This window comes from Cricetulus griseus, chromosome 4, assembly GCF_003668045.3.
Source record: "Cricetulus griseus strain 17A/GY chromosome 4, alternate assembly CriGri-PICRH-1.0, whole genome shotgun sequence".
In the NCBI taxonomy this organism is placed as follows: domain Eukaryota; kingdom Metazoa; phylum Chordata; class Mammalia; order Rodentia; family Cricetidae; genus Cricetulus; species Cricetulus griseus.
The window spans coordinates 173554772-173579614 of NC_048597.1; the positions used below are offsets into that span (position 1 = coordinate 173554772).

The window sequence follows — 24843 nt, forward strand, 5'->3', positions numbered from 1 at the left end:
GAGGACTACAGAGTCAGGGACTTCCCTTCTTTCCCTCTTCCTTTAACCTACTGGTAAACCAATCCTTCACCCTTCTAGACAACTTCCCCTATTTATTTCCAGAGAAGGTATGTACCAAAACTATGCAAGAGATGAGCCTCAAAGACCTGACCATCTATCCCAAAGTTTTCCCCTCCAAGGAAGCTTCTTCCACACTGGCTGACCTCTGCCTTCCCTCCTACCTCTCACCAGGAAAGCCTTCCAGGCAGCAATAGGCACCTCTGAGCTGGGTTCTGTCCTGCCCAGGACAGGATGTGGGGTAGTTTGGAAGGCATTGGGAATGAACTACTGCCAGAAATGCCAGAACCCTGCATCTGCCATGGTTCTGAGAGGAGTGAAGATCTAAGGAGACACTTGGACCCTTCTTTGTGGTGATCTGACTATTGAAAAAACAACGGACCTCAAGGAACTGGGATTTCCCCCAGGAGTCTCATGCTAGAAGAAGGAAAAGTCTGAAGCCTGTGCCAGCCTGGGGACACTTGTCTCCAGGAAAGAGATTTTACACAGTTCTAACAATGTGCAGACCACCTTGCAGGACAGACTGGAACCCAGACAATGATTACTGGGAGGTCCACCCCTCAACCAGGACTGCTTAGCTGGGTATACCTTTTGTCCTCTCTGTAAACCTAAACCTCGTCGGGACCTTGAAGATGGGCTGGGTTAGGGTAGGTGCTGGATCTCTTTATTTCTCACTCCAATATAGCCACATAAAGAACTCTCCTTTCTCTCTGTTCATTATGACATGTTGTGTAATTGGCTTATTGGGGACATGAGGTTGCACCCAGCTTGTTAGGGCTTCTAGGGCCCCCAAGTACACTAAGTACTTCTAGTTGGGATCCCCAGGCTCCTCCATTGGCAGGGAGGGGGCAGCACTTGAAGCTCCCCAGGGGTAGAAGCTCACAGATACTCCACTGGGCCCACTTTGTCCTTTCAATGGTTCTTTGTTACCTCAGTGTAACCAATTACCATGCCCTGGCATTCCTGTGGTCTGACACTCAATTCCCCCACCCCACTCCCCAATTGGGACCTTCTGTGGACTTCCTGTCTCTTTGTTCCCCTTCACCATTCCTCACACACACTGTCCAGTATGTTCTTCCTCTTTCCAGAAGCCTTCTCTATCAACCACAGCTCATCTGGGCCCTTGTATAACATAGGTCACAAAAGAGCTGGGCAAAGGGCTTGGTGACTGCAACATTATTTCCCCACAAATGTCACTCTAAAGGTATAGACCTCTTTAGACAACAAAGAGAGAGATCACAAGGTGATGACAGCAATGGCCAAATGGGTGGTGAATTTGGGAGCATCCTGTAGAATAGGGACTTCATTGTCCTCTGAGTCAAGCAACTACCATCTTGGGATATTCAGCTGTGCCTCCTTGCAAAAGAATCATCCCAGCTCTGCTTGTTGGCCATGTACACCTTCTCAAGGAGGGATGGAAGGGACCCAAGACCCTCACCTGAGTATCTAGCCACTTCCTCCCACCTGTTGTATGCAAAGCTGCCCTTTTTTGCCTTTGGGTGGGGCCAAAGTATATTTTCCAAGGAAGATTAGGGAATGGGGCCCTACCCTCATCCCTGCTGGATAAAGGTTTTCTAGGTGTGCCCTGTTGGAGAGGAGCACCCACACCCCTTTGCCTCCATCCGTCATTGGAGCCTTAGAAGGGGCAAATGTTGCTTATTTCTCCCCCTGGGAATGAATTTTAGCAGCAGATTTAGAGTTTGGGATTATGATCTAGGCCAGTAAGGCATCCCCTAAAAGATTGTATGTGTTCTGGGGAGTGTGGATCAGGCCCCCAGCCCCAAACATCAACATCACTGCCAATCATCACCATTTCTACTTATATTTTCTTCCTCCTTTTCTCTAACAACACAGGCTTAAATATTTTTCTTTTAAATTTTGTTTAGTGTGTATGAGTGTGTGTGTGTGTGTGTGTGTGTGTGTGTGTGTGTGTGTGAGTGTGTGTGTGTAAATGTGCCACAGTCTATGTGTGGAAGCCAGAGGACAAATTTTGAGAAGTGGTTCTCTCCTTCTACCATGTAGGTCCTAGAGATTGAAGCCAAGTCCTGGGGCTTGGTGACAGACACCTTTTCCTGCTGAACCATTTGCGAGCCTGTTGCAGGGGTGTGAACCATACTAAGCAAGTGCTCTACCACTGAGCCACAACTCCAGACACCATTTCTGGTATTCTGAAGCTTTTTGGGTGTTTAAGAGTTCTTTGTGTGTTGGAGAGATGGCTCAGCAATTAAGACCTGAGTTTGCTTCTTAGCACCCATGTCAAGTGGCTCATACCTACCTGTAACTCCACCCAAGAGGGGAGCAGATGCCATCTTCTGGACACTGAAGGCAACTGCACTCAACTTACATATACCCACACAATGACACACATATGAATATAATTAAAGATAAAACTAGGGCTGGACAGGTGGCTCAGGTGTTAAGAGCACTCACTGCTCTTCCAAAAGACCCAAGTTCAATTTCTAGCATGCACATGGTAGCTCACAATCATCTGGAACTCCAGTACCAGGCACCCCAATATTCTCATCTGGAGTCTGTGGGTACCAAGTACATATGTACTACACAGGCATACATGCAGTCAAAACACCACACACATAAAGTAACTTTTAAAAAAATTAAAGTAAAAAAAATTTTAATACCTCTGAAGTCAGAACCAGGGACAGGTGTGGGCGCTGAGCCTGAGAGAGAGAGAGAGAGAGAGAGAGAGAGAGAGAGAGAGAGAGAGAGAGAGAAACTAGAGAAGGGAGAAGGCAAGAGGAAGGAGGTGGGAGGCCCGCATCAGGCAGGAGGGGAAACATCTGTGCCGTGGAATCAGGCAGGAAGGAAGGTGCCCTGTGGGGCTTGAGGTTGAGGGAGCAAAGGCTGGTATCTGAGTTCATCCAGGGCAAGGCTTTGCCAATGACACTAGGAGGAATGGGCAAGGGCTTCATTCATCTGCAGAAGTGTGGCCCCAACACATCCCAGTGCGGAGACTTTTAGCACAAGCACCACCTGAGCCTGTCAGCTCACGCTTGGGGAAAGAAACCTGCTTCCACCCAGCAGCCCCAGGACCCATCCTATACTTTAACACTCTCTCACTGGCCTGCCCCAACCCAATCACAAGAACACACGCACTGGGAGTGATGGCTGACCACTGTTTCACTGTTCACACCTAGCACACACAGACTCACACCCTATGCCTCCCTCTTGGCTCTGGCCATTCTCATTCCAATGCCCCACATCTCCATTCTTCAGAGCTGCCTCCAGCCACCCAGCCACCTCCTCCAGGAAGGCTTCCAAGAGAGCTTATTTTTTTTTTAAGATTTATTTTTACAGATGTATATGTGTGTATGTCTGTGGGATATATGCCATGAATGTCTGGGTGCCTGTGGAGGCCTGGAAAAGGCATTAAATGCCCTGCAGCTGGAGTTATAGGCAGTTGTGAACCACCCGGCCCTGGGTGCTGGGACCTGAACTCTGGTCCCCTGGAAGAACATGTGCTCTTAACTTCTAAATCATTTCTCCAGCCCTGAGTGTTTGCTTATTAAGCATTCACACGATGTACTGACTCACTTACTCTTTCTATTCAAGATCTTCCCAAGGTCTCAAGTGCACTTCTGGGACTTAACACATAGAATCAGGGTTGGCGACAACATAGAGAAGGAACGCCATCAGAAGTGACTAGCTTACTTTCCTATAAGGGGGATACCATGTTTGTCAGTAGATGGAGGCAGGAGCAGTTAGGGGAAGCCTGGGTCACTGGGAAAGGTGAGGCAGTGCAAGGGAAATGGCTAAGAACAGGCCAGTTTAAACTGGCTAGCTAAGGCTTTGGGCACAGGCTGTCCCAGTTATGTGGCACTTGACCTGGTGTGTGAGAGTACAATGAGAACATGGTCCCCAGTGTGGGCTCAGACATCAGGGCCTGGTGACAGAAGCTAAGGACACAAATGGGACCTAACAAGATGCAATGGGGACAGAGGTTCTGTCCCTTTCCTCATCCAACCCTGACTCAGAGTCCACCGACCTCTCTTTCTGACAAAGTGGACCCTGATGCATGGACCGTCTGACATTTCATACACCTGACTTTACCCTTGGGTTAACTCAGCTGTCTCCCCTGTTCCTTCAATGTGTAGCCACCAACCTATAGGCACATGGCATTTTTTACACTTTATCCTGGCAGGAGGCCTAAGTCCTCCCCTGTTGCTCCAAGACCACCCCTGCTCCTGTTCTGGGAGCCTACTACCTCCACAAGGACCTCCATTCCAGAACTCCCTGCCTGCCAACTAGGGAACCTCTCATCAGTATTCATAATTCTTAAAATTTAGAAGTAACAGCAAAACCCAGAAAAACAGGGGCTGGAGAAATGGTTCAGCAGTTAAGATCACTCATTCTAGCAGAGGACCTGGGATAATTCCCAGCACCCACATGGTGGTTCAAAACATCTGTAACTACAGTTCTAGGGGATCCAATGCCCTCTTCTGACCTCCAAGGGCACCAGGCATGTATAGGAGCACAACACTCACCTACATAAAATAAAATAAACTAATTTTAACAACTCTCCACACACACAACAAAAGCTTCCTTGATCCAATGAAGGAGGATGACTAACAACTTACATTCCAGAAAAAAAATTTCCTTGGTACATAAATGTTTCCTCCAGGACCAGGGATGTAGCTCAGCTGGTAGGCTGCTAGCCTAGCATGCACAAAGCCCTGGGTTCGACATCTAGCACCATATAAACTGAGCATGGTGGTCCATATAGATGTGTAATCCCAGCACTCAGGAAGCAGAGGCAGGAGGATCAGAGGCAGGAGGATCAGAAGTTCAGGGTCATCTTCAGATTCATAAGGAATTCAAGCCTGGTCTACGTGAGACTTTGTCTCAAAGGGGGAAAAAATAAGCAAAGATTTCCTTTGATTCAGTAAGATTTCCTCTAATTCAATACAAAACCAAAAAACCTGATGAAAATTGGGCAAAACATGAACAGACTGTTCATGGAAAAGGAAGTACAAATGGCTCCTGTCTGTCATACTCACCTTGTTTGTAGTAAGAAAAATGCAAGTTAAAATGACATAGAACAGGACCGGCAAGATGGCTCAGCAGATAAACGTGCTTGCTACCAAGTCTGGCCCTCTGAATTTGATCCCTGGAACTATATGGTAGAAAGGAAGAACTAGCTCTTACAAGTTGTCCTTTGACCTCCATATATAAGCTATGGCACATACACTCCCCACATGCAATTAAAAATGTGTTTTTTTCCTTATTATTATTATTGAAAGCCTACAATCCTAGCATTCAGGAGTCCAAGGCCAGAGAATTGCAAGTTCCTGGCTAGCCTGGGCTAATCTGTGAGACCCTAACTCAAACAAACAAAAATCAAAGTAAAAACTTCAAGGAGAAGTTATCTTTTATCTCCAGAGCAGCAAGCCGTTTGAAAACAGCACCACACTGGTGGGCCACTCCATGCCTGGGACGTTACCTCACATGAAGCCACCTGCATTTACAAAGTGACTCAGGTACAGGGTGACTGTGAAATATCCTGGACAAGAGAAACTCTCTGTACATTGGGCAGAAAACACAAGATCAGATAAACACACTAAGCCCTACCTACCTGTCCATCCTGCCTTAGCCTACAAATGTCTGGGGAAAACAGCTGCCCTGCTCCCTACTGCTGCTGGGTGGGTTACTGACTCACTGGTTCTCATCTGACTTGACTGCACTCTATGGGTGGTACAGCAGCCGCCTTTGCCCAGAGCTGTCACAGCTCTCCACTATGGAGCTTTTTTCCTACTCTGACCTTGCATCTCCCCAAGTGGAGCGTGGAAGCATGGCTGGTTTTCCTGTCCTTAGTTCAGCCTTCCATCTTGGACTCTGTGTTTATCCCAAGGCTTCAGTATCTGTGTGCTGCTCACTCTTGAGGTTTGAGTCCAGCCAGACCCCTCTTCTAGCCTGAGTATCTTCAACCAACATGCCACAGGTGTGACTCACTAGCTTCTGGCCACTTTTGCTCTCCGTTTCTGGGAGGTTCCCTTGCCACTCTAGTGTCTAAAGCCTTCCTGCCATTGAAATATAGCTAAGCTGCCTCTGAAACACTCCCAGAGCCTGCCCACTTTCCCCCATCTCCACTACAGTTTGTATAACTAAAGTCTTCTTCACCAGTTACACCAGCTTCTTCACTGATCTCCCTTTGTGCTCTCTCCCCACCCAAGGACCTTTGCGGATACTCAATGTTCTCTTCTCTGCCATGGTTTGATAAAATGTCCCCCAAAGGTATGGTCCCCACATACGACACTATCTGGAGGTGGTAGAACCATTTAGATGTGGTGTCTAATGTGAAGTCTGCTAGACATATGGAAGTGAACCCTTGAATGGAATCTTGGGACTTTACTCATTACTTTCTCTCTGCTTGCCAGCCTGTTCCAACTTGTGCTCCTGCCATGGTGCTCTGGTTTATCACAGGTCCAAAGTAACAGGGCCAAGAAACCAAGGATGGAACTCCCCACACCGCAAGCCAGAATAAGCCTCTCCCACTTCTAGGCTGATTATCTTAGACACGAGGTTAATTAGTTCCATCATGGTGATGGAATGAGGGGCAGCAGAGTCTCCATCCCTGCTTACCCTTGATGAATTCGGGTTGCTTTATTGGCCTTCCTGACCCCAATGGAGCTCAGCTGAAGGGGGGCAATTTCACTCCCCAGAGAACATCTACCTCCCTACCCCTTGTGTGAGTGTGGCTACTGGCATCTAGTTCACAGAAGCCAAAAATGCTGAGGAACACTCTACAGTGTGTAGAACTGTCTCATTTACCATAGGGAATTCGATGATCCAAAATGCTGGCCATGGCTTGGAGACACAGCTCACCTGGAAGCCCTGGGTGGGGACAGAGCTCACCTGGAAGCCCTGGGTGGGGACGACACAACTTAGTTGGAAGCCCTGGGTGCCATCTCCTGCACTACATAGAGCAGCGTTGGTAGCTCATACCTGTAATCCTGGCACAGGAGGTAAAGGCAGGAGGGTCAAGAGTTCAAGGTGACCTTTAGGTACATATGACTTCTGGGCCACTCTGGGCTTTATGGGACCTTGTCTCAAAAACAAAACAAAGAAACAAAAACAGGCAAGTGTCAGGAGTGCTAAGAAGCCCCACCTCAGACTGTCAAGGCCTAGGGCACACTGTCACTGCACGCTCTGCTTCTCCTGCATGGCACCTATCAACATTCAATCTTCAGTTGTGCAAAGGTACTGGCCCACTTCCAGCCTGGGCTTAATGGAATGAATACATGAATTAAAGTCATCGCTCATGTTCATCTCTGTGTGTCCGCTCCCCACTGAGTGGGCAGAGGGCCTGGAGCTTGGCAATCAAAATGTGTGGATTGATAAGACACTCATGGGGGCAGGTAGCACTGTTCACACAGAGGCCACCTCGGGTCCTGGCCTCTGTGCCTGGATGGCAGTCCTTTCCCTTGACTGCCTACTTCTCTTTCTTACCCTCACAGGCTTATCAGACTTCTCTCACTTCATCCCACCTGGATAGTCTCATGGGTCCCCAAAGTCACCCAGCCCAAGCAGAGCCTCTCCTGTCCTCTCAAACTACCATGCCTCCTGTAAGCTCATCTAGGGAAAGGCTGCCCATGAGCAGCCACTGCCACCCCCAGGCTTTGTGAACACCCTGGTTTTCTGCCTGTATGGTTTTCTTGCCTCTAGCCTCTTTCCTTCCCAGTCCACCTGCTTTATCACTTCTGGCTACATCCTGCATGATTTGCTGCCTGAAAACTCTTTCATAGCTTCTCAGTTTCCACAGGGAAGAGCCCAATTTCCTTAGCTGGGAGCAAGACTCTACTCCTGGCCTTTTACTCCTACTACGCTTGCCTCTGGCTACAGCCTCCAATGCCAGGCACGTGAACCTGTGTACTACTCACTCTGTGACATAAGCTAGAATTTTACCCCGTTAGATATCCAGAGGGGTCATTTACCCTTGAATCCAAGGTCAAACATCTCTCCTTGAAGCATCCTAAACATAGGTACATGCCTATAATCCCAGCACTATGGAGGCTGAACAGGAAGACTGCAAGCCTCTGGCCAGCCTAAACTACATAATGATAGCCTCTCAAGAGGCTTAACTTTTTAAAAATTGTATATATTGATTGTGTGTGTGTACCCATGCACACACACCCCACAACCACCATATGAAAGTCAGAGGACAACTTGCAAAGGTCATTCTTTCTTTCCACCAACCGCATGGGTCTCAGGATTGGTATCAAATACCTTTAGCCACTGAGCCATATCTCATCCAGCCCAGGCCTATCTCAAAAAGCATACAAAACTTTGGATGTATTTATTCTTCTGATATGATCAGCAGCTCCACTTCAGGGCATACACTCCAAAAGGTCAAAGTCAGGGACTCAGCAGCTACTCACCTTCCTGGCTCAATCCAGAATCATTCACAGTAGCCAAAGGGTGGCAGTGACCCAAATGGCCAGGGGCAGAAGAACAGACACACAGAATGTGGTCCATAGCTGCCTCAGAAGGAAATTATGACTCAGGCTACATCATACACCAACCATGAGGATGTTATGGCAGCCGAGAGGTCAGCCACAGAAAGACAAATATTAGATTATTGCACTTACTACATATGGTGCAGTCTTCCTCCCTCCGTGCTCCCCAGGTGTTCATCTTTGAATGGCAGACCATTCTTCAGTCAATGGTATACAAGTACCTGTGCTCCCAGCTAAACCCTCCAAATGAAGTCTCAGGAAGACAGGAGAAGGCATGTCCACAGAGGCATGTTTCCTGTCTGCTGCCAGGAGATGCTTTGTACTGCTTCCAGACTGGCAGCCAGAGGGGCAACACTAGATACATCACCTTGGCCTTGGACCATAACTGTGGACCAAATAAACCTTTTTTTTTCATTAAAATGTAGGTTATTGTGGTATTGTATTCTATTTCCAGAGAAAAGAGATACACAGTGCTTGATGACATAGGTATCCTTAGCTGTCAGTCACAGAGACCCGAAGCAGAGGGGGTAGTTGCAGAGGGGCTGGACAGTGGGAAGTTGGTTTTATTGGGTGCAAAGTTTTAGCTGGTAAATGATGAAGTTGTGGTGCTGGATGATGGTGACAGCCGCAGAATAATGTGAATGTGCTTAGTGACAATGAATTGTATCTTTCAATATTCTCAAAATGGGGCACAGGGAATTGCTTAGCCGGTAAGGTGCTTGCCTTGAGGGCATGAGGGACTGAGGTTAATACCCAGAACCCATGTAAATAAAAAAGGCAGATATGATGGCCCACACCTGTAATCTCAGTGTTAGTGGGCCTGGCTTACTTGGTTAGTTCTAGATAAAAGTGAGAAGGCATATCTCAAAAAGGTATATAGTGCCCGAAGAATAATAACTAAGGATAGCCTCCAGCTGCCACAGGTGTGCATGGCCCATGTCAAAATGAGAAAGCTATATTCTATATGTTTTACTACAATAACAAAGAGACAAACAACAAAACCACCCCCAACAAACCCCTCCCTCTTGTGAAGTTTCTGACACTGTCACCATCTCCTCCCTAAGGGAACTCACTCCTGCAGAGTTCCCCCAGTACACAGGACCTCACAGCTTGCCACGCCCTCCTCTGTACACTTGGGCAGGGCATTAACAGACACCTTGAATTAGGGGTGCAGCCTGGGGATTTGTCTAACTCCAAGGATCCTTCCCAGTATCTAGCCCACAGCCCAGAGCCAAGTTTCTTCTTGAAGACTGTAAGAATGAATAACCCAAAGCAATTTACTTCCAAGATTCGTCAACAGCCGCAGCACCCAAGCCTAACCCCGCCAAAATAAATCTTCTGCCCTTCCGTTAAGCAACAAGGTCAGAAGGGGATTCCGTGGACAGAGTTAATAAACAGCTAACATGGAAGGAATAATCAAAACACAGCCAGGGTAGGTTGGTTGAGGCGTGAGCATGCATCTCAAAGGGCACCCAGCCCTCTCTCCTGTGGTTGCTGAGCTGATTCACTTCCTGCATCCCTTCCCAGGGCAAGGAGAGGGGGCAATGTGGAGCAGGGACACAGGAGTCATTACTGTGCTGCCCAGTACTGGAAGGTTGCTGACCATATCCATGCCTCCTAACCCCTCCTTGGGTAACTCAAGATCTAGAGGCACAGAGAGCTTAGCCTTGGCTCTCAGCATGAGGTCCAGCAGTCTTCCCTTCCCTTCTGACCTGTTCCACTCACTCCTCATTCATGCATAGGGCAAACTCATTGAACCAGCTGGAAGCCCTTTTGTACCAAGAGACATCCTGGGGGAGGGGAGGTCTTCAGAGACCTCATGCAGCCCTTCTCAACCAGAGGTGATGCTGCCCCAGGGCATATCTGGTGATGTCCAGAGGAACTCTCAGATGTCAGAAAGGACTCAGAAGCCCAGCATAATGCTACACATCTTTAATCTCAACAGATGCAGGCAAATCTCTGTTGAGTCTGAAGCCAGTGAAGGGAGATAGAGTACTGGCTACTCTTCCAGAGTACCTAGGTTTGGTTTTCAGCACCTACATAGAGACCCTATTCTGGTCTCTATGGGTAATGCCTACACACACACACACACACACACACACACACACACACACACACACACACACACACACGACTCAGAGATGATGTGGTGTGGCAGTACTGTTGTATAGAGGCTAAGGGTAATATAGCACAAGACAGCTCCCTTCTCTCTGCCACCAAATGGCAATGGTGCTAAAGGTAAGATACCTTTATAAAATCCAGGGTACTCTCACAGATAAGGAAACTGAGGCTCAGAAAGAGATAGGTCCAATGTCACACTGCCAGCTGGACAATGTTAGAACCAGAACCTGAGGTGGCTATCTGCCAGCCACATTGGCCTTCAGCTGTTGGGAATGTAGCTGAGGCCAGTGGCAGGCTCCTAGAGCAGCTGGATTCTGAGCTCTGGGATCTAGAGGTTGTATGGTTGGACTCCGTATCTCTGACAGGCTCCCAGTGAATTCTGCAAGTTGCACTGGCCACCTTGACTACAAAGCTACTAATTAACCGAAGGGGGGTGACCCTAAGGGGCAAAATGCCATGCCTGAAGTTCAGGCAACTTTCCTTCCTCAGGTCCCACAATCCAGAGTCTGCTGCAGGTGATACTGGCCTGGTCAAGGTTGGAAGGCAGGAGAATACTACAGGCTAAAATCCAGCTTAGTGAACAAATCAGAGATGAGGATGAAACTGGGCTACCACTTTGGGGAACATCATCCTTTCCTCCGAGTGCAAGAAACAATTATATCTTCGAATGTGATGGCTCCTCATTGCCAGCTTACACAATCTCATAACTATCTCCAGGGTCTTCCTTATCCCTGTCTCCAAAGATTCAACACTGTCTCCAAGTGAGGTCCAGACAGTCCAGACACTGGACAGCAGAGTGAACACTGACTCATGAAGTGTTGCAACAGGCGTACTTTTCCATCCTCTGTGGTGGAAAGCCATCAAACTGGTAGGAGAAAACCAACGTGCAAAGGGACAGAAAACCGGGTCTAAGCCATGGCCTTACTCTCTCCAAAAGAAGGGGACCCAGAGGGATGGGGAGGTCTACAATGGCCTCAGAGATAGGAGAAGCCCCACCCTGACTTATTCAGGTGAAATCTTTTGACACTTCCTTGACAGGCCCATTCCTCCTCCCCAACTACCCCAACAAGCTGGGAAATTACACATTCTTTAAGGCTGGGCTTCTATACTCCCTGCCCCTACTCCAAGGTTCGGCAGGTGCATTCCAGTGCTAACAGTGAACTGAGCTGTTTGGGGTCAAAGGCAGGGCTGGGGCAAAAAGCCAAAGCTCCCAGTGGTGCTATCAGGGTGTATCAGGGTCGGGCAGAAAAACTGCTTTCTATATGAGGGTGTGCATGCCAGCCCTGCCCCCCCCCCGGCTCTCCTCCTGCATTCCCAGGGGAACCTCTGAGTTCCCCCTCCCCTCCAGCCATCTCAGACTGGCCACTTAGCCCAGCTCATCTTTGCCTCCACCCCTCCTTAGGAAGCTGGGATTGCTCCTCATTGGGACTCTTCCACTGTCCCTTGCAGTGTCCATCAGCTCATCGAGAGATCTCTCTAGGTGACTCTGGGGGCAGCTAGGCTGAAGGTCCTTGTCTGGGTTCTGGGAGCCCGTCAAGCTCTTCTCTCTCTCCTGGCCCTTATCTCTATGGCAGAGTGTCACGTCTCCTTACACAGGGAAGAAGGGGGAGAGGGATTCAAGGCTTTCCAGGTCTCATGAATTATGGGAATTTTCCTTCTTGTAGAGATTAATTCTGATCAGTGAATACTTCTTGCAAAGCTACTGTATGCTCCATGCTTCTGATGGGGCTTGCTCTCTGGGGAACACCAGGATGCACAGTTACTGCTCAAGGGAACCATAAAGCCTACCTAGAGAAGCCAGATTAAAACACGCACGCACGCATGCACACACACCACCTGTTGGATTTGCTCTGCAGCCTACAGATGACTTTGGAGGCACACCCACTTGCTCATAAAACCTTATTTTTCACCAAAGGAAACTGAGGCAAGAAAAGTGAATTCCTTTCCCAATCCCTGGCAACACTGCAGGGTGTTAAGAATCAAGAAAAGGCAATGACAGGGATAGAGAGAGCTAGAGAGGTGGCTCAGTGGTTAAGAGCACTGACTCTTCTTCCAGAGGACCCAGGTTTAATTCCCAGCATCCACATGGCAGCTCACAACTGTCTGTAACTCCAGTTCCAGGGGACCCAACACCTTCACATAGACATACATGCAGGCAAAACACCAATGCACATAAAATAAACTTTTAAAAAGAGTTTTAAAAAAAAGAAAAGGCAATGACAAATAATGTTTCCAAATGAGACCTCCTGAGGAGTGGGGTAAAATTCCACTATGTGGGATGAAGTCTCTCATGCTGCAGCTCAGGAGAGGGATACACTGGCTGTCCACTTCACCCAGCACACTGTCTTTCTTTGCCACTACAAGAAATGGGACTAGCGATAACGGTTTTATTTGCTGAATTAAGAAAGAAGTTGTCCCGCATAGGGGCAGTGTGTGAAGGCGTCTGGAAGTGTGTCTGCAGTTTCCTGGTCCTGCATTTCCATGTCCTTGCTGCTCTTCAAGGGCAAAGACCTGCCTGCTGGAAAAGAACTCAGCTGTTTCTGGTTAACTCACGACGTTCTGGCCAAGTTTCTTCCCCATGCCAAGCACTATGGCTACAGAAGGGAACGCGGGTCCTGCCTCCTGCTGTCCGGGAGCTTAACAAGGGGTTGGATGGGTCTTGGCAGTGTTTCCTAAGGGGATTTGAGTTCTATTTGGAGGTGCCCTTGCCTTGGGCACTCCTGAACTGCAGAGGAGCCCAAGGAGAAACAGGCCCCTGCTGGTCACAACCAGAATGCAGAAACAGCAGCAAAATGGCTCAGCTGGTGGGTAAAGGCGCTTACGACCAAGCCTGACAAACCTGAGTTCAATCCCCAGGTCCCACATGGTGGAGGACGAGAACCTATCCTGCAAGTTGTCTTCTGATTTCCATAAGCACCCCCCCACACACACACACTGTAATAAACAATGTAGTAATCTCCTAAAACGCAGAAGCACCTGGTCTCAGAGGCGGTGGTTGAGGCCCACCACAGTGCTTGGGCCAAATGCTTAGCCTTTCGGGGTCTTCTTTCTTCATCTACCACCTGCATGGTTTGTCCCCGGGGAAAATCAGTATCAGGGGTGTCCATGTCAGTCATGATGGCTACTTTGGTATTCACCCTCCCCTAGCCCCCACCTCTTCTCTCTGGCTCTGAGGGAAGGCGAAACTTTCCTTTCTCCATTAGGCAGTGCGTCCTTCTCTCACTGAAGGAAGAAAGCCCATTGTGTGCATACCCATAAGGGTTTAGTGGACTCCAGTGTTCTGCACCTGCAGGCTGCAGCCCCCCTCGTGACCTAGGCTCATCAGACTTGGGCTTAAGCATGCTTGGATGGGCGTCAATGAGGGCCCGGCCTGACCAAACAGAATGAGGCAGGGAAAGTGGTAAAAAAGACAGCTCCTTGTGGCTTGTGGCTTGTGGCCGGGCACCCTTCTTATCAGGGTGCAGACCTACCTCTTTGGGCACAAAACTGTGCCTTCCATGCACACTATCTAACTGGTTCATAGCGTGCGTCTGGGGGAAGGAGGCGGGAAGTACAGACATAAACATCCCTAAGGCTTAAGAATTACCAACTGTCAGTTCCCATCCCAGGATTTTTTTTTTTTTTTTTCAGGTTTGGAGAGCCAGAATGGGGAGCGTGTCTGCTTCGCTGCTCTAATTAAGAGAAAAACTGGATGCTGGAGCAGAGGCTTCTCTTTCACGTGGACTCGGGGTGCGTGGCTACAAGTGTCTGCCTTGGCAGTCGCCTGAGGCACCGCCGTCCAGGCGCAAACTTTCCAAGATCCATCTCCAAGCAGCATCCGCGCTCTGCTGCTGCTCTGGAGCAGAGAGAAGGAGTGCATGGACTGGGTGGACGCACGCGAGGCGGAGACCCGTGGGGAACATTGGCCGAGTCCCGCCCTCTGTTACCTGGGTTCTGAGGCTCACTGGCGTCCAGTGGACAGGGTGTAGAGACACGGCAGGGGCAGATTGAAGACGGGGCACTCCTCCTGGGCCACCGCGGGCCCCCAGACTCATGGGAACTGCACCTGGAGCACCAGACGGCGCGCCCTCCAGCCGCGGGTCCCCGCCCAGGCTGTCCCGGCACGGGGCGGGGCAGGGCGGCCCGGGGAGGAGCCGAGAGATGGGCTTCCCTCCCAGCTCCCCAGCCGCGCCAGGCCTAGAGCCCTGAACCATGGGCCTCTTCATCTTCAAAGCTACCCGCGTCCTTCAGACTCAGGTGCCCCTTAGTTGGAATCTGAAGTGTACACGACCCTCTCTCGCATCCTGCACCCTCTGGTGGGTACTCCACACTATCCCTACCCTTAGATCTGAGGTCTGGGAGCCCAGAGGCCACCTTGTAGGTGCAGCTCGCTGAAGACATGAAAGCAACGGGTGTGATGCCCCACCCTGTGGAGTCCTCTCCCCTGCTGAGAGGCCCCTGGCTATGACCCCTGCCATCAGTCCACCAGGACAGTGGGTTCTTGGCAACGCTCTACTCTTCTTGGAGGGTTCTGAGTTCCAGGTCCCAGGCTCTCAGATTGGAAGGTGCTGGGCATGGTCCTCTGGCATCTAGTAGATACAGAGATAAGAAAGAAGGGACACAGAAGACAAACCTGGCTCCAGGAGTCTGGAAGCTGGCTCTCCAGGTGCAGAAGAACAGCCCAAAGCCACTGCTCCTCCTCCCGCCCCTCTGCAGGCAGTCAAGCCCCAGGATCAATCTGAAAGGCTCCAGTGGGCAGTGGACAGATATCTTGGTCCTCCCTCTAGTCGCTTCCCTTCTGCTCCCTGCCCAGTCTTGCTGGCAGGTATGGGCACTAGGACCAACAGGAGATCGGGCCTCCAGACACCTGGGCCCTAGTCTCCATTCAACCCTGACCTTGAGCAAAGCCCCTCGCCTCCCCTTCCAGGTCTATTTCTGAATGGAGTCATTGTGATGCCTTGGAGCAAATTGCCTTCAGCCCCCTTTATAGATCCCTGATCATGACATTGGGCACCTTGCTTTATTGTTTGGTGGCTGGGTTTGTTTTTTCAGATCTCTCTCTCTCTCTCTCTCTCTCTCTCTCTCTCTCTCTCTCTCTCTCTGTGTGTGTGTGTGTGTGTGTGTGTGTGTGTGTGTGTGTGTGTGTGTGTGCACGAGCATGTGTGTATGTGTTCATGTACATTCAGGTATGCTGGTTGGCCAGTGATCCCCAGGGAGCCACCTGTCTTTGCTTCCCAATGTTGGGATTACAAGCATGAGTCACTAATTCCTGACTTTTTTTCTTTTAAATTTATGTGTCTGTGTGTATGCCTTGTGTGTCCAGGTGCCCATGGAGACCCAAACCAAAGATGTTGGGTATTGGATCCCCTAGGTTATAGGTGGTTGTGAGCCACTGGATGTGGGTGCTGGGAACTGAACTCTGGTCCCCTGAAGGAGCAGAAAGTGCTCTTGCTGCTGAATCTTCTCTCCACATGGACTGTGGGGATGGAGCACAGGATTTTATGCTTGAAAGGAAAACACTTTACTAACTGAGCTATCTTCCCAGCACTCCCACATCTAATTGCTTAAGGGAAAAGTGTCTTAGCCACATAGGCAGGCAAGCATCCTCTGCAAACTAGAGTTTGACAAGGGAGTGGAAATGGGCTCCACGCTGTGCTCAGCCTTGGGTGAATCCACTAGATGGAGATGCAGATCCCTGCTTTGTCTTCCCAAGGCTATCAGCAGTAGAGAGTAAGGGCTGTGTCCCCTCCCCCATACCCCACTCTGCCAGCCTGTATGGCAGTAACTGCCAGCCCTAAGTGTTTTCTGATACCATCTTTTGATTATGGCGTAGGTATGGACTTTGGGGGTAGAAGGCAGCATTCTCTGGGAGGCCTGTTTGTATTCCTTGCCAAAGCTGCAGAGCCTACAGTATGGACATGCACCCCACTCCTACCAGCAGCCAAGGTAAACAGAGATGCGTAGTGCCCACCTTGAGTCCTGCCCACTGCAGGCATGTGCACCTTGTAAAGAGAAGCAGGCTCTTAAGCCAAATGAATGTGGTCCTTGCTGATTAATCCATCAGCATGTCTTAATTCATGACAGTCTTGCACATGGGTATCATATCCATCTTTGCTCCACCACATGGAGGGCTGGAGAGATGAATCAAGGGTTAAGAGCACTTGCTGCTTTTACAGAGGACCTGGGTTTAGTTCCCAGCATCCACATCAAGCAGCTCACAACTGCCTGTTACTCTAGTTCCAAGGGATCCAATGCACATGGTACAAGCCCATATACACAGGTCCGCACACACATCAGTGGCAGGCAGGTAGCCAGATCCTTAAACATCATGTGGAGCAGGGGCAGAGGGAGGGTGAACCCATGGGAAGATCACAGTGGGGGGGGGAAGAGAAGTGAGAGGGCTGCTGGCATAGACAGAGGAGAAAATGGAGAGTACCGGGTTCAATTCGCAGTGTCATACTGGGGAGATGGAGAGCCTGAGAGGTAAGTGACCTGCCCAAGGTCGCACAGTCACAGGACATAAGTAGCAGAGTTGAAAATGTAGACCCAGGTCCTCAGGACTAGATGTTATTTTAGGCTTTCTTTACAACCTGGGGATCCTCGGGCGACAGAGGGAGGCCCAGAGAAGATGGGGAGGATGAGGTCAGTCTTAGAGATCTGTCTCCCTCTGGCATCTCCACAAACCAACTCAAAAGAACCAGTCTAATCCACATAACCCAGGATCTCCCATCTTGTCCTTCCTCAGGTATTTGATTGCCGTCCCTTCACAGACTGCCGTCACATGGTCTTATTCTTCAGAGGACTTGCTAGCTCCTCTAGATTGGGCCTAGACTGTGACTCCTGTGTCTGCTCAAAATGCCATGTGTGGGCCATTGAGCCCTTTGCTCTCTAGAACCCACTGTGGTTGGAGATAGCTGACACCCAAAAGCTGTCCCGTGATAGCCCCTGCTGTCCCATGATATCCCTGCTGTCCCGTGATATCTCCTGCTGTCCTGTGATAGCCCCTGCTGTCTCATGATATCTCTGCTGTCCCATGATATCCCCCGATGTCCTGTGATAGCCCCTGCTGTCCTGTGATATCCCTTGCATGTCGCAGCACTTGCACACTATACACACAAACACATAAAATGTGAAAATAAAAGAAAAGCAGTGTCCACATCTGGGAGGTGACACATGCCTGCAATATGAATACTCAAGAGACAAAGCAGCAGCGAGACCCTGGCTCAGAAAGGAGGGAGAGAGGGAGAAAAGAGGATGAAAAAGAGGAAGTGCAGGGCACAGAAGAGAGATTATCTCTCAGCTTCCTGTTCTGGTGTTTCTGGTTTTGTGCCCTTCCCTCCGCTCTCTGCCTCCCATCTTTTTCCATGCTGTGCCTCCATCTCCACACCACTGTCCCTGTGTCTCCATGTCTCTCTGTTCTGCCTGTGTAAGCATACCACTTTTTGGGTCAGGACAATCTGAACTTCGTAACATCTGCAGACCCTTCTTCCACCTTGGTCATTGTTACAGCAGTGAGGATAAGGACACACAAAGGGAGACCTGTGCAACCAGAGCCTAGGTGATACTATGAAGGAAGAAAAATACTACGGCCATTTGGAGACCTTGCTAGGAGTGGGGCTGGGGGTTCACCTCCTGTGACTTCCTTTCCTGCCCATCTCAGTCTGTTGTGTGGCTGTTTCCTCTGAGACAGAGACATCCCATCCTCAGGAAGCTCCTTAAAGAGGAAGGTTAACAATTCAAAATAGCTCCAGGAAGTCCCTGAAACTGACCAGATTCACTAGGCCCCTCCCTGCCAGACTGAGCGAACAATAAAAGCTGAATGTAGCTCTCAGACAGAAATAAAGCTGAGCTGCCAAGAAGACTCAGACCTGAAAGAAGCAGAAACCAGCTGAGTGGCCTGGAAGCAGTTTAGACCAGAGTCCCTTGGAAAGGACACTCTCCAACCTGTTGCGCTGCGTGCAGGCTGTGCAGTGTGCTCCAGGTTCTGGGATTTTGTGAGCTGTCACTTATGTTTGAGTGGACCTAGATGACACAGCTATCTTTGTATCATTCCTGTTGCTGTAAGTAACTTCTCACCCACACTCCTGTAAGTAATCCAACAGAACTCACTGGTTCACCAAGTTGGACTTTGGTGGTACCCATAATTTGGTCTTATATGGGATCCCTATCTGGGGTGAGTAGATGTGTGTGTTGTATCTCCCCAGGAAAAGTTTTGTCACACAACACAGTCTGACCACAGCTATCTGAACAGTGCCAGTTGCACCCCTTCTGGTAACATCTGTCCTTCAGGGACTCTCTCTCTAGAAAGACCCCTCTCCTAGAGAAGGGGTTTGGAGAAAATCATGCTTTTCCCTGCTAGCCCCCCTGCCTCATGCCACAGCCACTCTTCTGCAACCCAGGTCCTGGAAGGCAGGTACCATATGTTTCGTGTTCTATTTTGAGAGCACAGAGCCTCAGGTAGACGCCCAGGGGCAGGGGCATAGTGGCTGAAGTCCCTCCCCATGCATGGATCATGTCCTGACAGTAGCGCTTAGACAGGTGGAGCACAAGGAACTGGCCCTTGGTGAGTGTGTTTGGTTGGGGGAAGGCTCTGGAAGGGGAAAAGGAAACCTCCTCTTGGCCAGGGCTCAGGCCCCTGCTTCCCCAAGGAGAGAAACACACATACACACATACACACACACACACACACACACACACAGAGAGAGAGAGAGAGAGAGAGAGAGAGAGAGAGAGAGAGAGAGAGAGGCCCATAGGGATCTATCATCTCAGATACCCAAAGGAAGCCCTAGGCCTGCTCTGCTTGGAAGGCTCCTAGGCCCAGTGTCTATCAAAATCAGAATGTGGGGCCTAGGGAGATGGCTCAGTGGTAGACTGCTTACCAGACAATGGTGAGAACTGGATCTGGACGAACTTAGGAGGCAGAAATGGGGGAATCCCCCAGAACAAATGGCTAGCTGAATGTGGTGATCTGACTGAAAATGGCCCCCTTAGGCTCATAGGGAATGACAATATTTGAAAGAATTAGAACACACAACTTTGGCCAGGTGTTGGTGGCGCATGCCTTTAATCCCAGCACTTGGGAGGCAGAGGCAGGCGGATCTCTGTGAGTTTGAGGCCAGCCTGGTCTCCAGAGCGAGGGAGAGGCGCCAAAGCTACACAGAGAAACCCTGTCTCGAAAAACCAACCAACCAAACAAACAAAGCAAAACAAAACAAAAAACCCCACAACTTTGTTGGAGAAGGTGTGGCCTTGTTAGAGGAAGTGTGTCACTGGGGGCAGGCTTTGAGGTTTCAGAAACTCAAGCCAAGCCCAGTGGCTCACTCTCTGGCTGCTACCTCTCCAGCACCACATCTGCCTGCATGCCACCATGCTTCTCAGCATAACAATAATGGACTAAACCTCCGAAACATAAGCCAGCCCAATTAAATACTTTCCTCCATAAAAGTTGTTATGGTCATGGTGTCTCTTCACAGCAATAGAACACTGACTAAGACACTGGACTAGGTATTGGGTAAAGTCTGGGTTCAAGAGAGAGACCCTGCCTCAATAAATAAAGTAGAGAGTGATCAAGGAAGACATCCAATGTTAACTTCGTGCCTCCACATGCACACACACACACACACACACACACACACACACACACACACACACACCACGCACACACACACACACACACACACACACACACACACACACACCTACCTGTACATCAGAAACACAACAAAGCAAAATAACAGCTAGAGTGCCCAGTAGGGCCTCCAGGCCTATCTGACCTGAAGAAGAAAATGTTTCAAGAGCAACAGAAAAGCTGCTGGAGAGACTAGAAGCTGTGTGATGTCCAGGCCTGTCTCAGGGCCCAGCCTGCCACTCTGAGGAACTGTCAACATCAGCCAAGAGCTTGGCTTTCTTGGCCCCCTGTTTACAATGGGAGAGCTGGGGGGGACCAGGCTATACTAGCACAGAGAGACACTGCTTTATAGAGGTGGAGGGTTTCATTGACAAGACTTAGGTGAGGAAACTCAAGAGATTTGAATGGCACCCCTCACCCCTGTAAGCACCCCATTACCCTTTAGAAATTGTTTCTCTTATTAGCTTAAAAGTGTCCCTGTCCTTACATCCCCAAATTACTTGTATTACCCAATTTTTCTTTACTATCACAAAACACCCAAGTCTGGGGAGTTTATAAAGAAAAGAGGTTTAATTAGCTAATTCTTTGGGAGGTTGAAAGTACAAGGTTAGGTGGTTCCCTTGATTTGATGTCAGGTGAGGTCCTCATGGCAAATGACATCAGAGTAGCAGGTATGAGGTCAGTGATCCCACAGAGAGAGGGAAAGGCAGAGAGCACTCACAGATCAGGCTCATTCTTGCAGCAACCACTCACTTCGAAACCAACCAGGGTCTCAAGACCGACAACATTGTCTGTTTTGAGAGACACACTGCCAATGACCTTGTGATCTTGCAGGAGGATCCACCAGTTCAAGGTTCCTTAACATCCCAGCACTACCACCCTTCTTACAAGCAAACCACATCCACACCATAGTGTGAGCTTCCAGGAGAGCTTCACACCAGTCCTGTGCATCTCAGTTCCAGCCAGAGGCGACACCAGTTCAGTTTGTTTAAAACCTCCTCTTAGAATTTTTGTTGTTGTTTTCATTTTAAGAGCAGGAGGCTGGAGGTGTAGCTCAGTAGGGAGAGTGCTTGTCTGGTGTGCATGGAGCCCTGGGATCCTTTCCCAGCAATACACAAATGGGGTGTGGTGGTTCACACCCAGAATGACAGCACTGGTGATTGGGGAAGCTGAGGCAGGAGGATCAAAAATTCAAGGTTGTCCTAGGCTGTCTTGTCTAGTTCTATCTTGTCTCTCAAAACAAGACGTAGAGAATGGTAGAGGAAGACACCTCTGGCCTCTACACATGCACACGTACACATAGACACATACTCATGCAATCACCATATACACACTAAAAGTTTTTGTTGTTGTTGAGATAGGGTCTTCCTAGATAACCCAGGCTAGCCTTGAATTCACCATCCTCCTGCCACAGCTTCCCAAGTTCCAGGTTTATAGGTGTGTGCCAGCAGATCCACAAGCTTCTCTGGGGAACCCTCATGTACAAGCAAGATGGTAATGCTCAGGTATGAATCTTCCTCAGCCTACTTGACTGTTGGGGGCATCACAGCAGAGACCATGTCTCCTTCCTTGTCATCTTTCATGATGGTGTTCTAGGTTAGGTCTAGCTCATTACAGTTATACACAGAACCCTTGGATGGCTCCAGGACACAAGGATGCTGGGTGGTTTTTCCCAACAGCAACTGCAATTGACTTATTGTCTGAATTATGGGCAGTGACTTGCAGCTTATGAGTGTCTCCTTTACCCTGCCTTGGGTTGGTGAACACTGTAGGTGCTGAGACTGTGGGGTGGGAGTAGGGGAGGCCCGGAGGGGCAGGTGGTAAAAGCAGGGGCAGGAGGCAGAGGCAGGAGACTGCTCACCTGTCTGCTCAGCCTCTATTCAACAATCAGGGCTCTTCCTCCAAGATAAATGCCTTTGAAGACAGGCCTGGGGCAAAATTTCATCTCACTCAGTGAGTCTAGAGACCTTCCCTGACCCTTGGTTCCCTAACAGCCCTCTGCCAGAGTGCCAGCACTCTGCTAGCCCCAGGCAAAACCCTGTGCTCAGCTCTTTGAAGAGCTGCAAAAATACTCACCACGACTTCTCCAGCAACCCTACACCTGAGAGTGTAGCCTAAGGAGACAGGCTCGGAAAAGGAAAAACACCTTGACTAAGATTCAGCTGCGGCCTCTGCGCCCAGCTCTCAGGGCTGTTAGCAACAGCATTCTTGTTTAAAAGCTAATTGGGAAGGCTGCCGCAGCACAAGAGAGCGCTGGGGATGCCGTGCCCAGTGTGACATTGCATCAGGACAGAAGCCCAGCTCTGGAAAGGTCATTTCTGTGCAGGGACAAGAGCTGGAGGAGAAGCCAAAAACAAAAACCAAATCAAAAGAAAACCAAACTGTCTAGGTTTGGGGGATTATGGGGGATTTTTTTTGATTCCTGCTATTGATGTAATATTGTTTGTATTATAAATATGTGACATGGGCTTAGAACAATAGTGTCGTTGGCCCTGTGTTCAGGGAAGGCCTTGGAATTCAGTTGTTCATGTGAACACAGGGCTACCAGGCCAGCTTCTCTGAAATACTGGCCTTTAAAGGGCAAAAGCTTCAAATGCACAAGTGTAGCATGATAAATAAAAGACCCAGAGACAGATATTGGGGTTCAAGCTTCAAGCTGAAGATCAGAAAAGCTGGAATTAAAGGTGTGTGATCCCAAGTGCTGAAATCACCTTTGAGTGAGCTATTTCTTTTAGGACTGGATCAATTTTGTATAGTCTGTGTGGCCTTAATCCTGAGTCCTGGGATTAAAAGTGTGCATCACCACTGCCTGAAGTCTACAGTTTGAGGCTGGCTTTGCTTTCTGAGTCCTCAGGCAAGCTTTAGTATATCATAAATAATATATCACCGCACACAAGGGTTCCAGGACAAGGGGACAGGGCTACTCCATAGGCAGTGGAGACCCTGAAACCTCTTTTAGGCAAGTCCCTTCTTCATACCATCCCTCATGCAGGGCAGCTGATCCCAGAGCCATTCTGCATAGTGGTAGAAAGGAGTGGCTGTTCATGGAGGGCCTATAGGCAAACAGCTTGTGCCCTGAGCTTTAGTTCTCGGGACTTTTTTTTTTTTTTTAGCATAGCGAGGATATCTGTAAGGTGTAGGGCCTGCATGGTGGTGTACACATGCACACTGTTATGAATCATAATGTAAATATTTTTGGAGATAAAAGTTTGCCAAGGAGGTTGCTAACCACAGGTTGAGAACTGCTGTCCTAGGGTATATAAGCAGCAAACTGAGCAAGCATGAGGAGCAAGCCAGTAAACATGGCTCCTCCATGGCTTCTGTATCAGTTCCTGACTCCAGGTTCCTACCCTGACTTTCTCCACTGACAGAGTGTGACTTGAGAGTTGTAAGCTGAAATAAACGTTCCTCCCCAAGTTGCTTTTGGTGCTGGTGTTCTATTATAGCAATAGAAAACAAACTTGACACCCTCCAAGGTCAGAAAGATGCTGAGAGTCCCCTGAGCTACTAGAAGGCAGGCCTGAGAGTTTTTTACCTGCTGTTTCTGCATCTTCCCATGAGGTGGGGCGGAGAGGACCCCCAGGCTCCTTGAGTCTCCTCAGCAGGAGGCTGGCTGGGCAGGGATGCTTCTACAAATAGGACTGGACTGGATAACCACCCCATGGAAGGGAAGCTGGCACTGGGCCTACAGTTCTTACAGCTTGGGTGTAGACTTCTCAAAGTTGTGGCTTCAGGAAAGGTGGGAGAGAGCCTGCCTGTGTTTTGTACTCACCAGGCTCAGGAGCTGTCAGAGGTAGCTACCGGAAAGTCCCTGCCATGCTGGCTTCCTGGCCTAGCCTGGCTGGCATGAGGCATCTCAGGTCAGATCATGGGCCCTGCAACAAGTCTGGTGTTCATATGGAAGACTATTCACACGGAGCATTCAGAGGACCAGGGAAGGCTTCACTCTGAAGGTGGAAAGAGCCAGTCTTCACCAAGCTCTTACTCCAGGCCAGCTGTGGTGAGCTCCAAGATTCCCACATTCACAGCTGTTTCAAGGTCCTGTTCACACACAGACTCTGCAGTTAACTTGTTGAATTGCTGGTTCACGTGCTCTCTGTCATAAATAATGGGTCTCTGGAAGCTTGGCTCTGGTTGGGTCCCTAGGCCTGAAACTGTCTCACTACACCACGCCCAGTGAGCACCTGCAGCCACATTGACATAGGTATCGTGGGTGCTGTTGCTGATGCCAAAGACATGAGAAGATCTCACAGGGGTGGAATGGGGATGATGAGAAAAGGAAATGAAAAGAGTCTCCAAGTCCTTCATTGAAAAAGAAGGGCAGCAAAAATGTGGAGAAGGGGAGACAGCCAGGCTAGGAGAGCCAACAGTTGCCTGAGTGCTGAAGGTAGGCACGGTCTCTGGGAAAGCTGCTGGGTGGGAATCCGAGGCAAGGGGGGGGGGGCTCTGAGATAACAATTCAATATGGCAGACTGAATGATACCAGGTTGTAGGGGCTCGGAGAGCTGTGCGATTTTCCTTCTCCTGAGATACTTAAATAATTTACAAAACTAATGTGGCTATGCTTGAAAATATTTATGTCAAATCTGA

At 49.4% G+C, this 24843-nt stretch overlaps 1 protein-coding gene across 1 annotated transcript in view; it reads right to left on the reverse strand.

Annotated features, from left to right (window-relative positions):
- Nucleotides 1–14839, reverse strand: part of Paqr5 (progestin and adipoQ receptor family member 5) — a 74104-nt gene extending 59265 nt beyond the window's left edge. Inside the window, exons 1-2 of the mRNA XM_035444220.1 lie at nucleotides 14419–14839; nucleotides 13899–14016 (exon numbers count right to left, since the gene is read on the reverse strand). Of these exons, the coding sequence (XP_035300111.1) occupies nucleotides 13899–14016; nucleotides 14419–14839 (539 nt within the window). The remainder of the gene's footprint in view (nucleotides 1–13898; nucleotides 14017–14418) is intronic.
- Between the last annotated feature and the right edge of the window lie 10004 nt (nucleotides 14840–24843).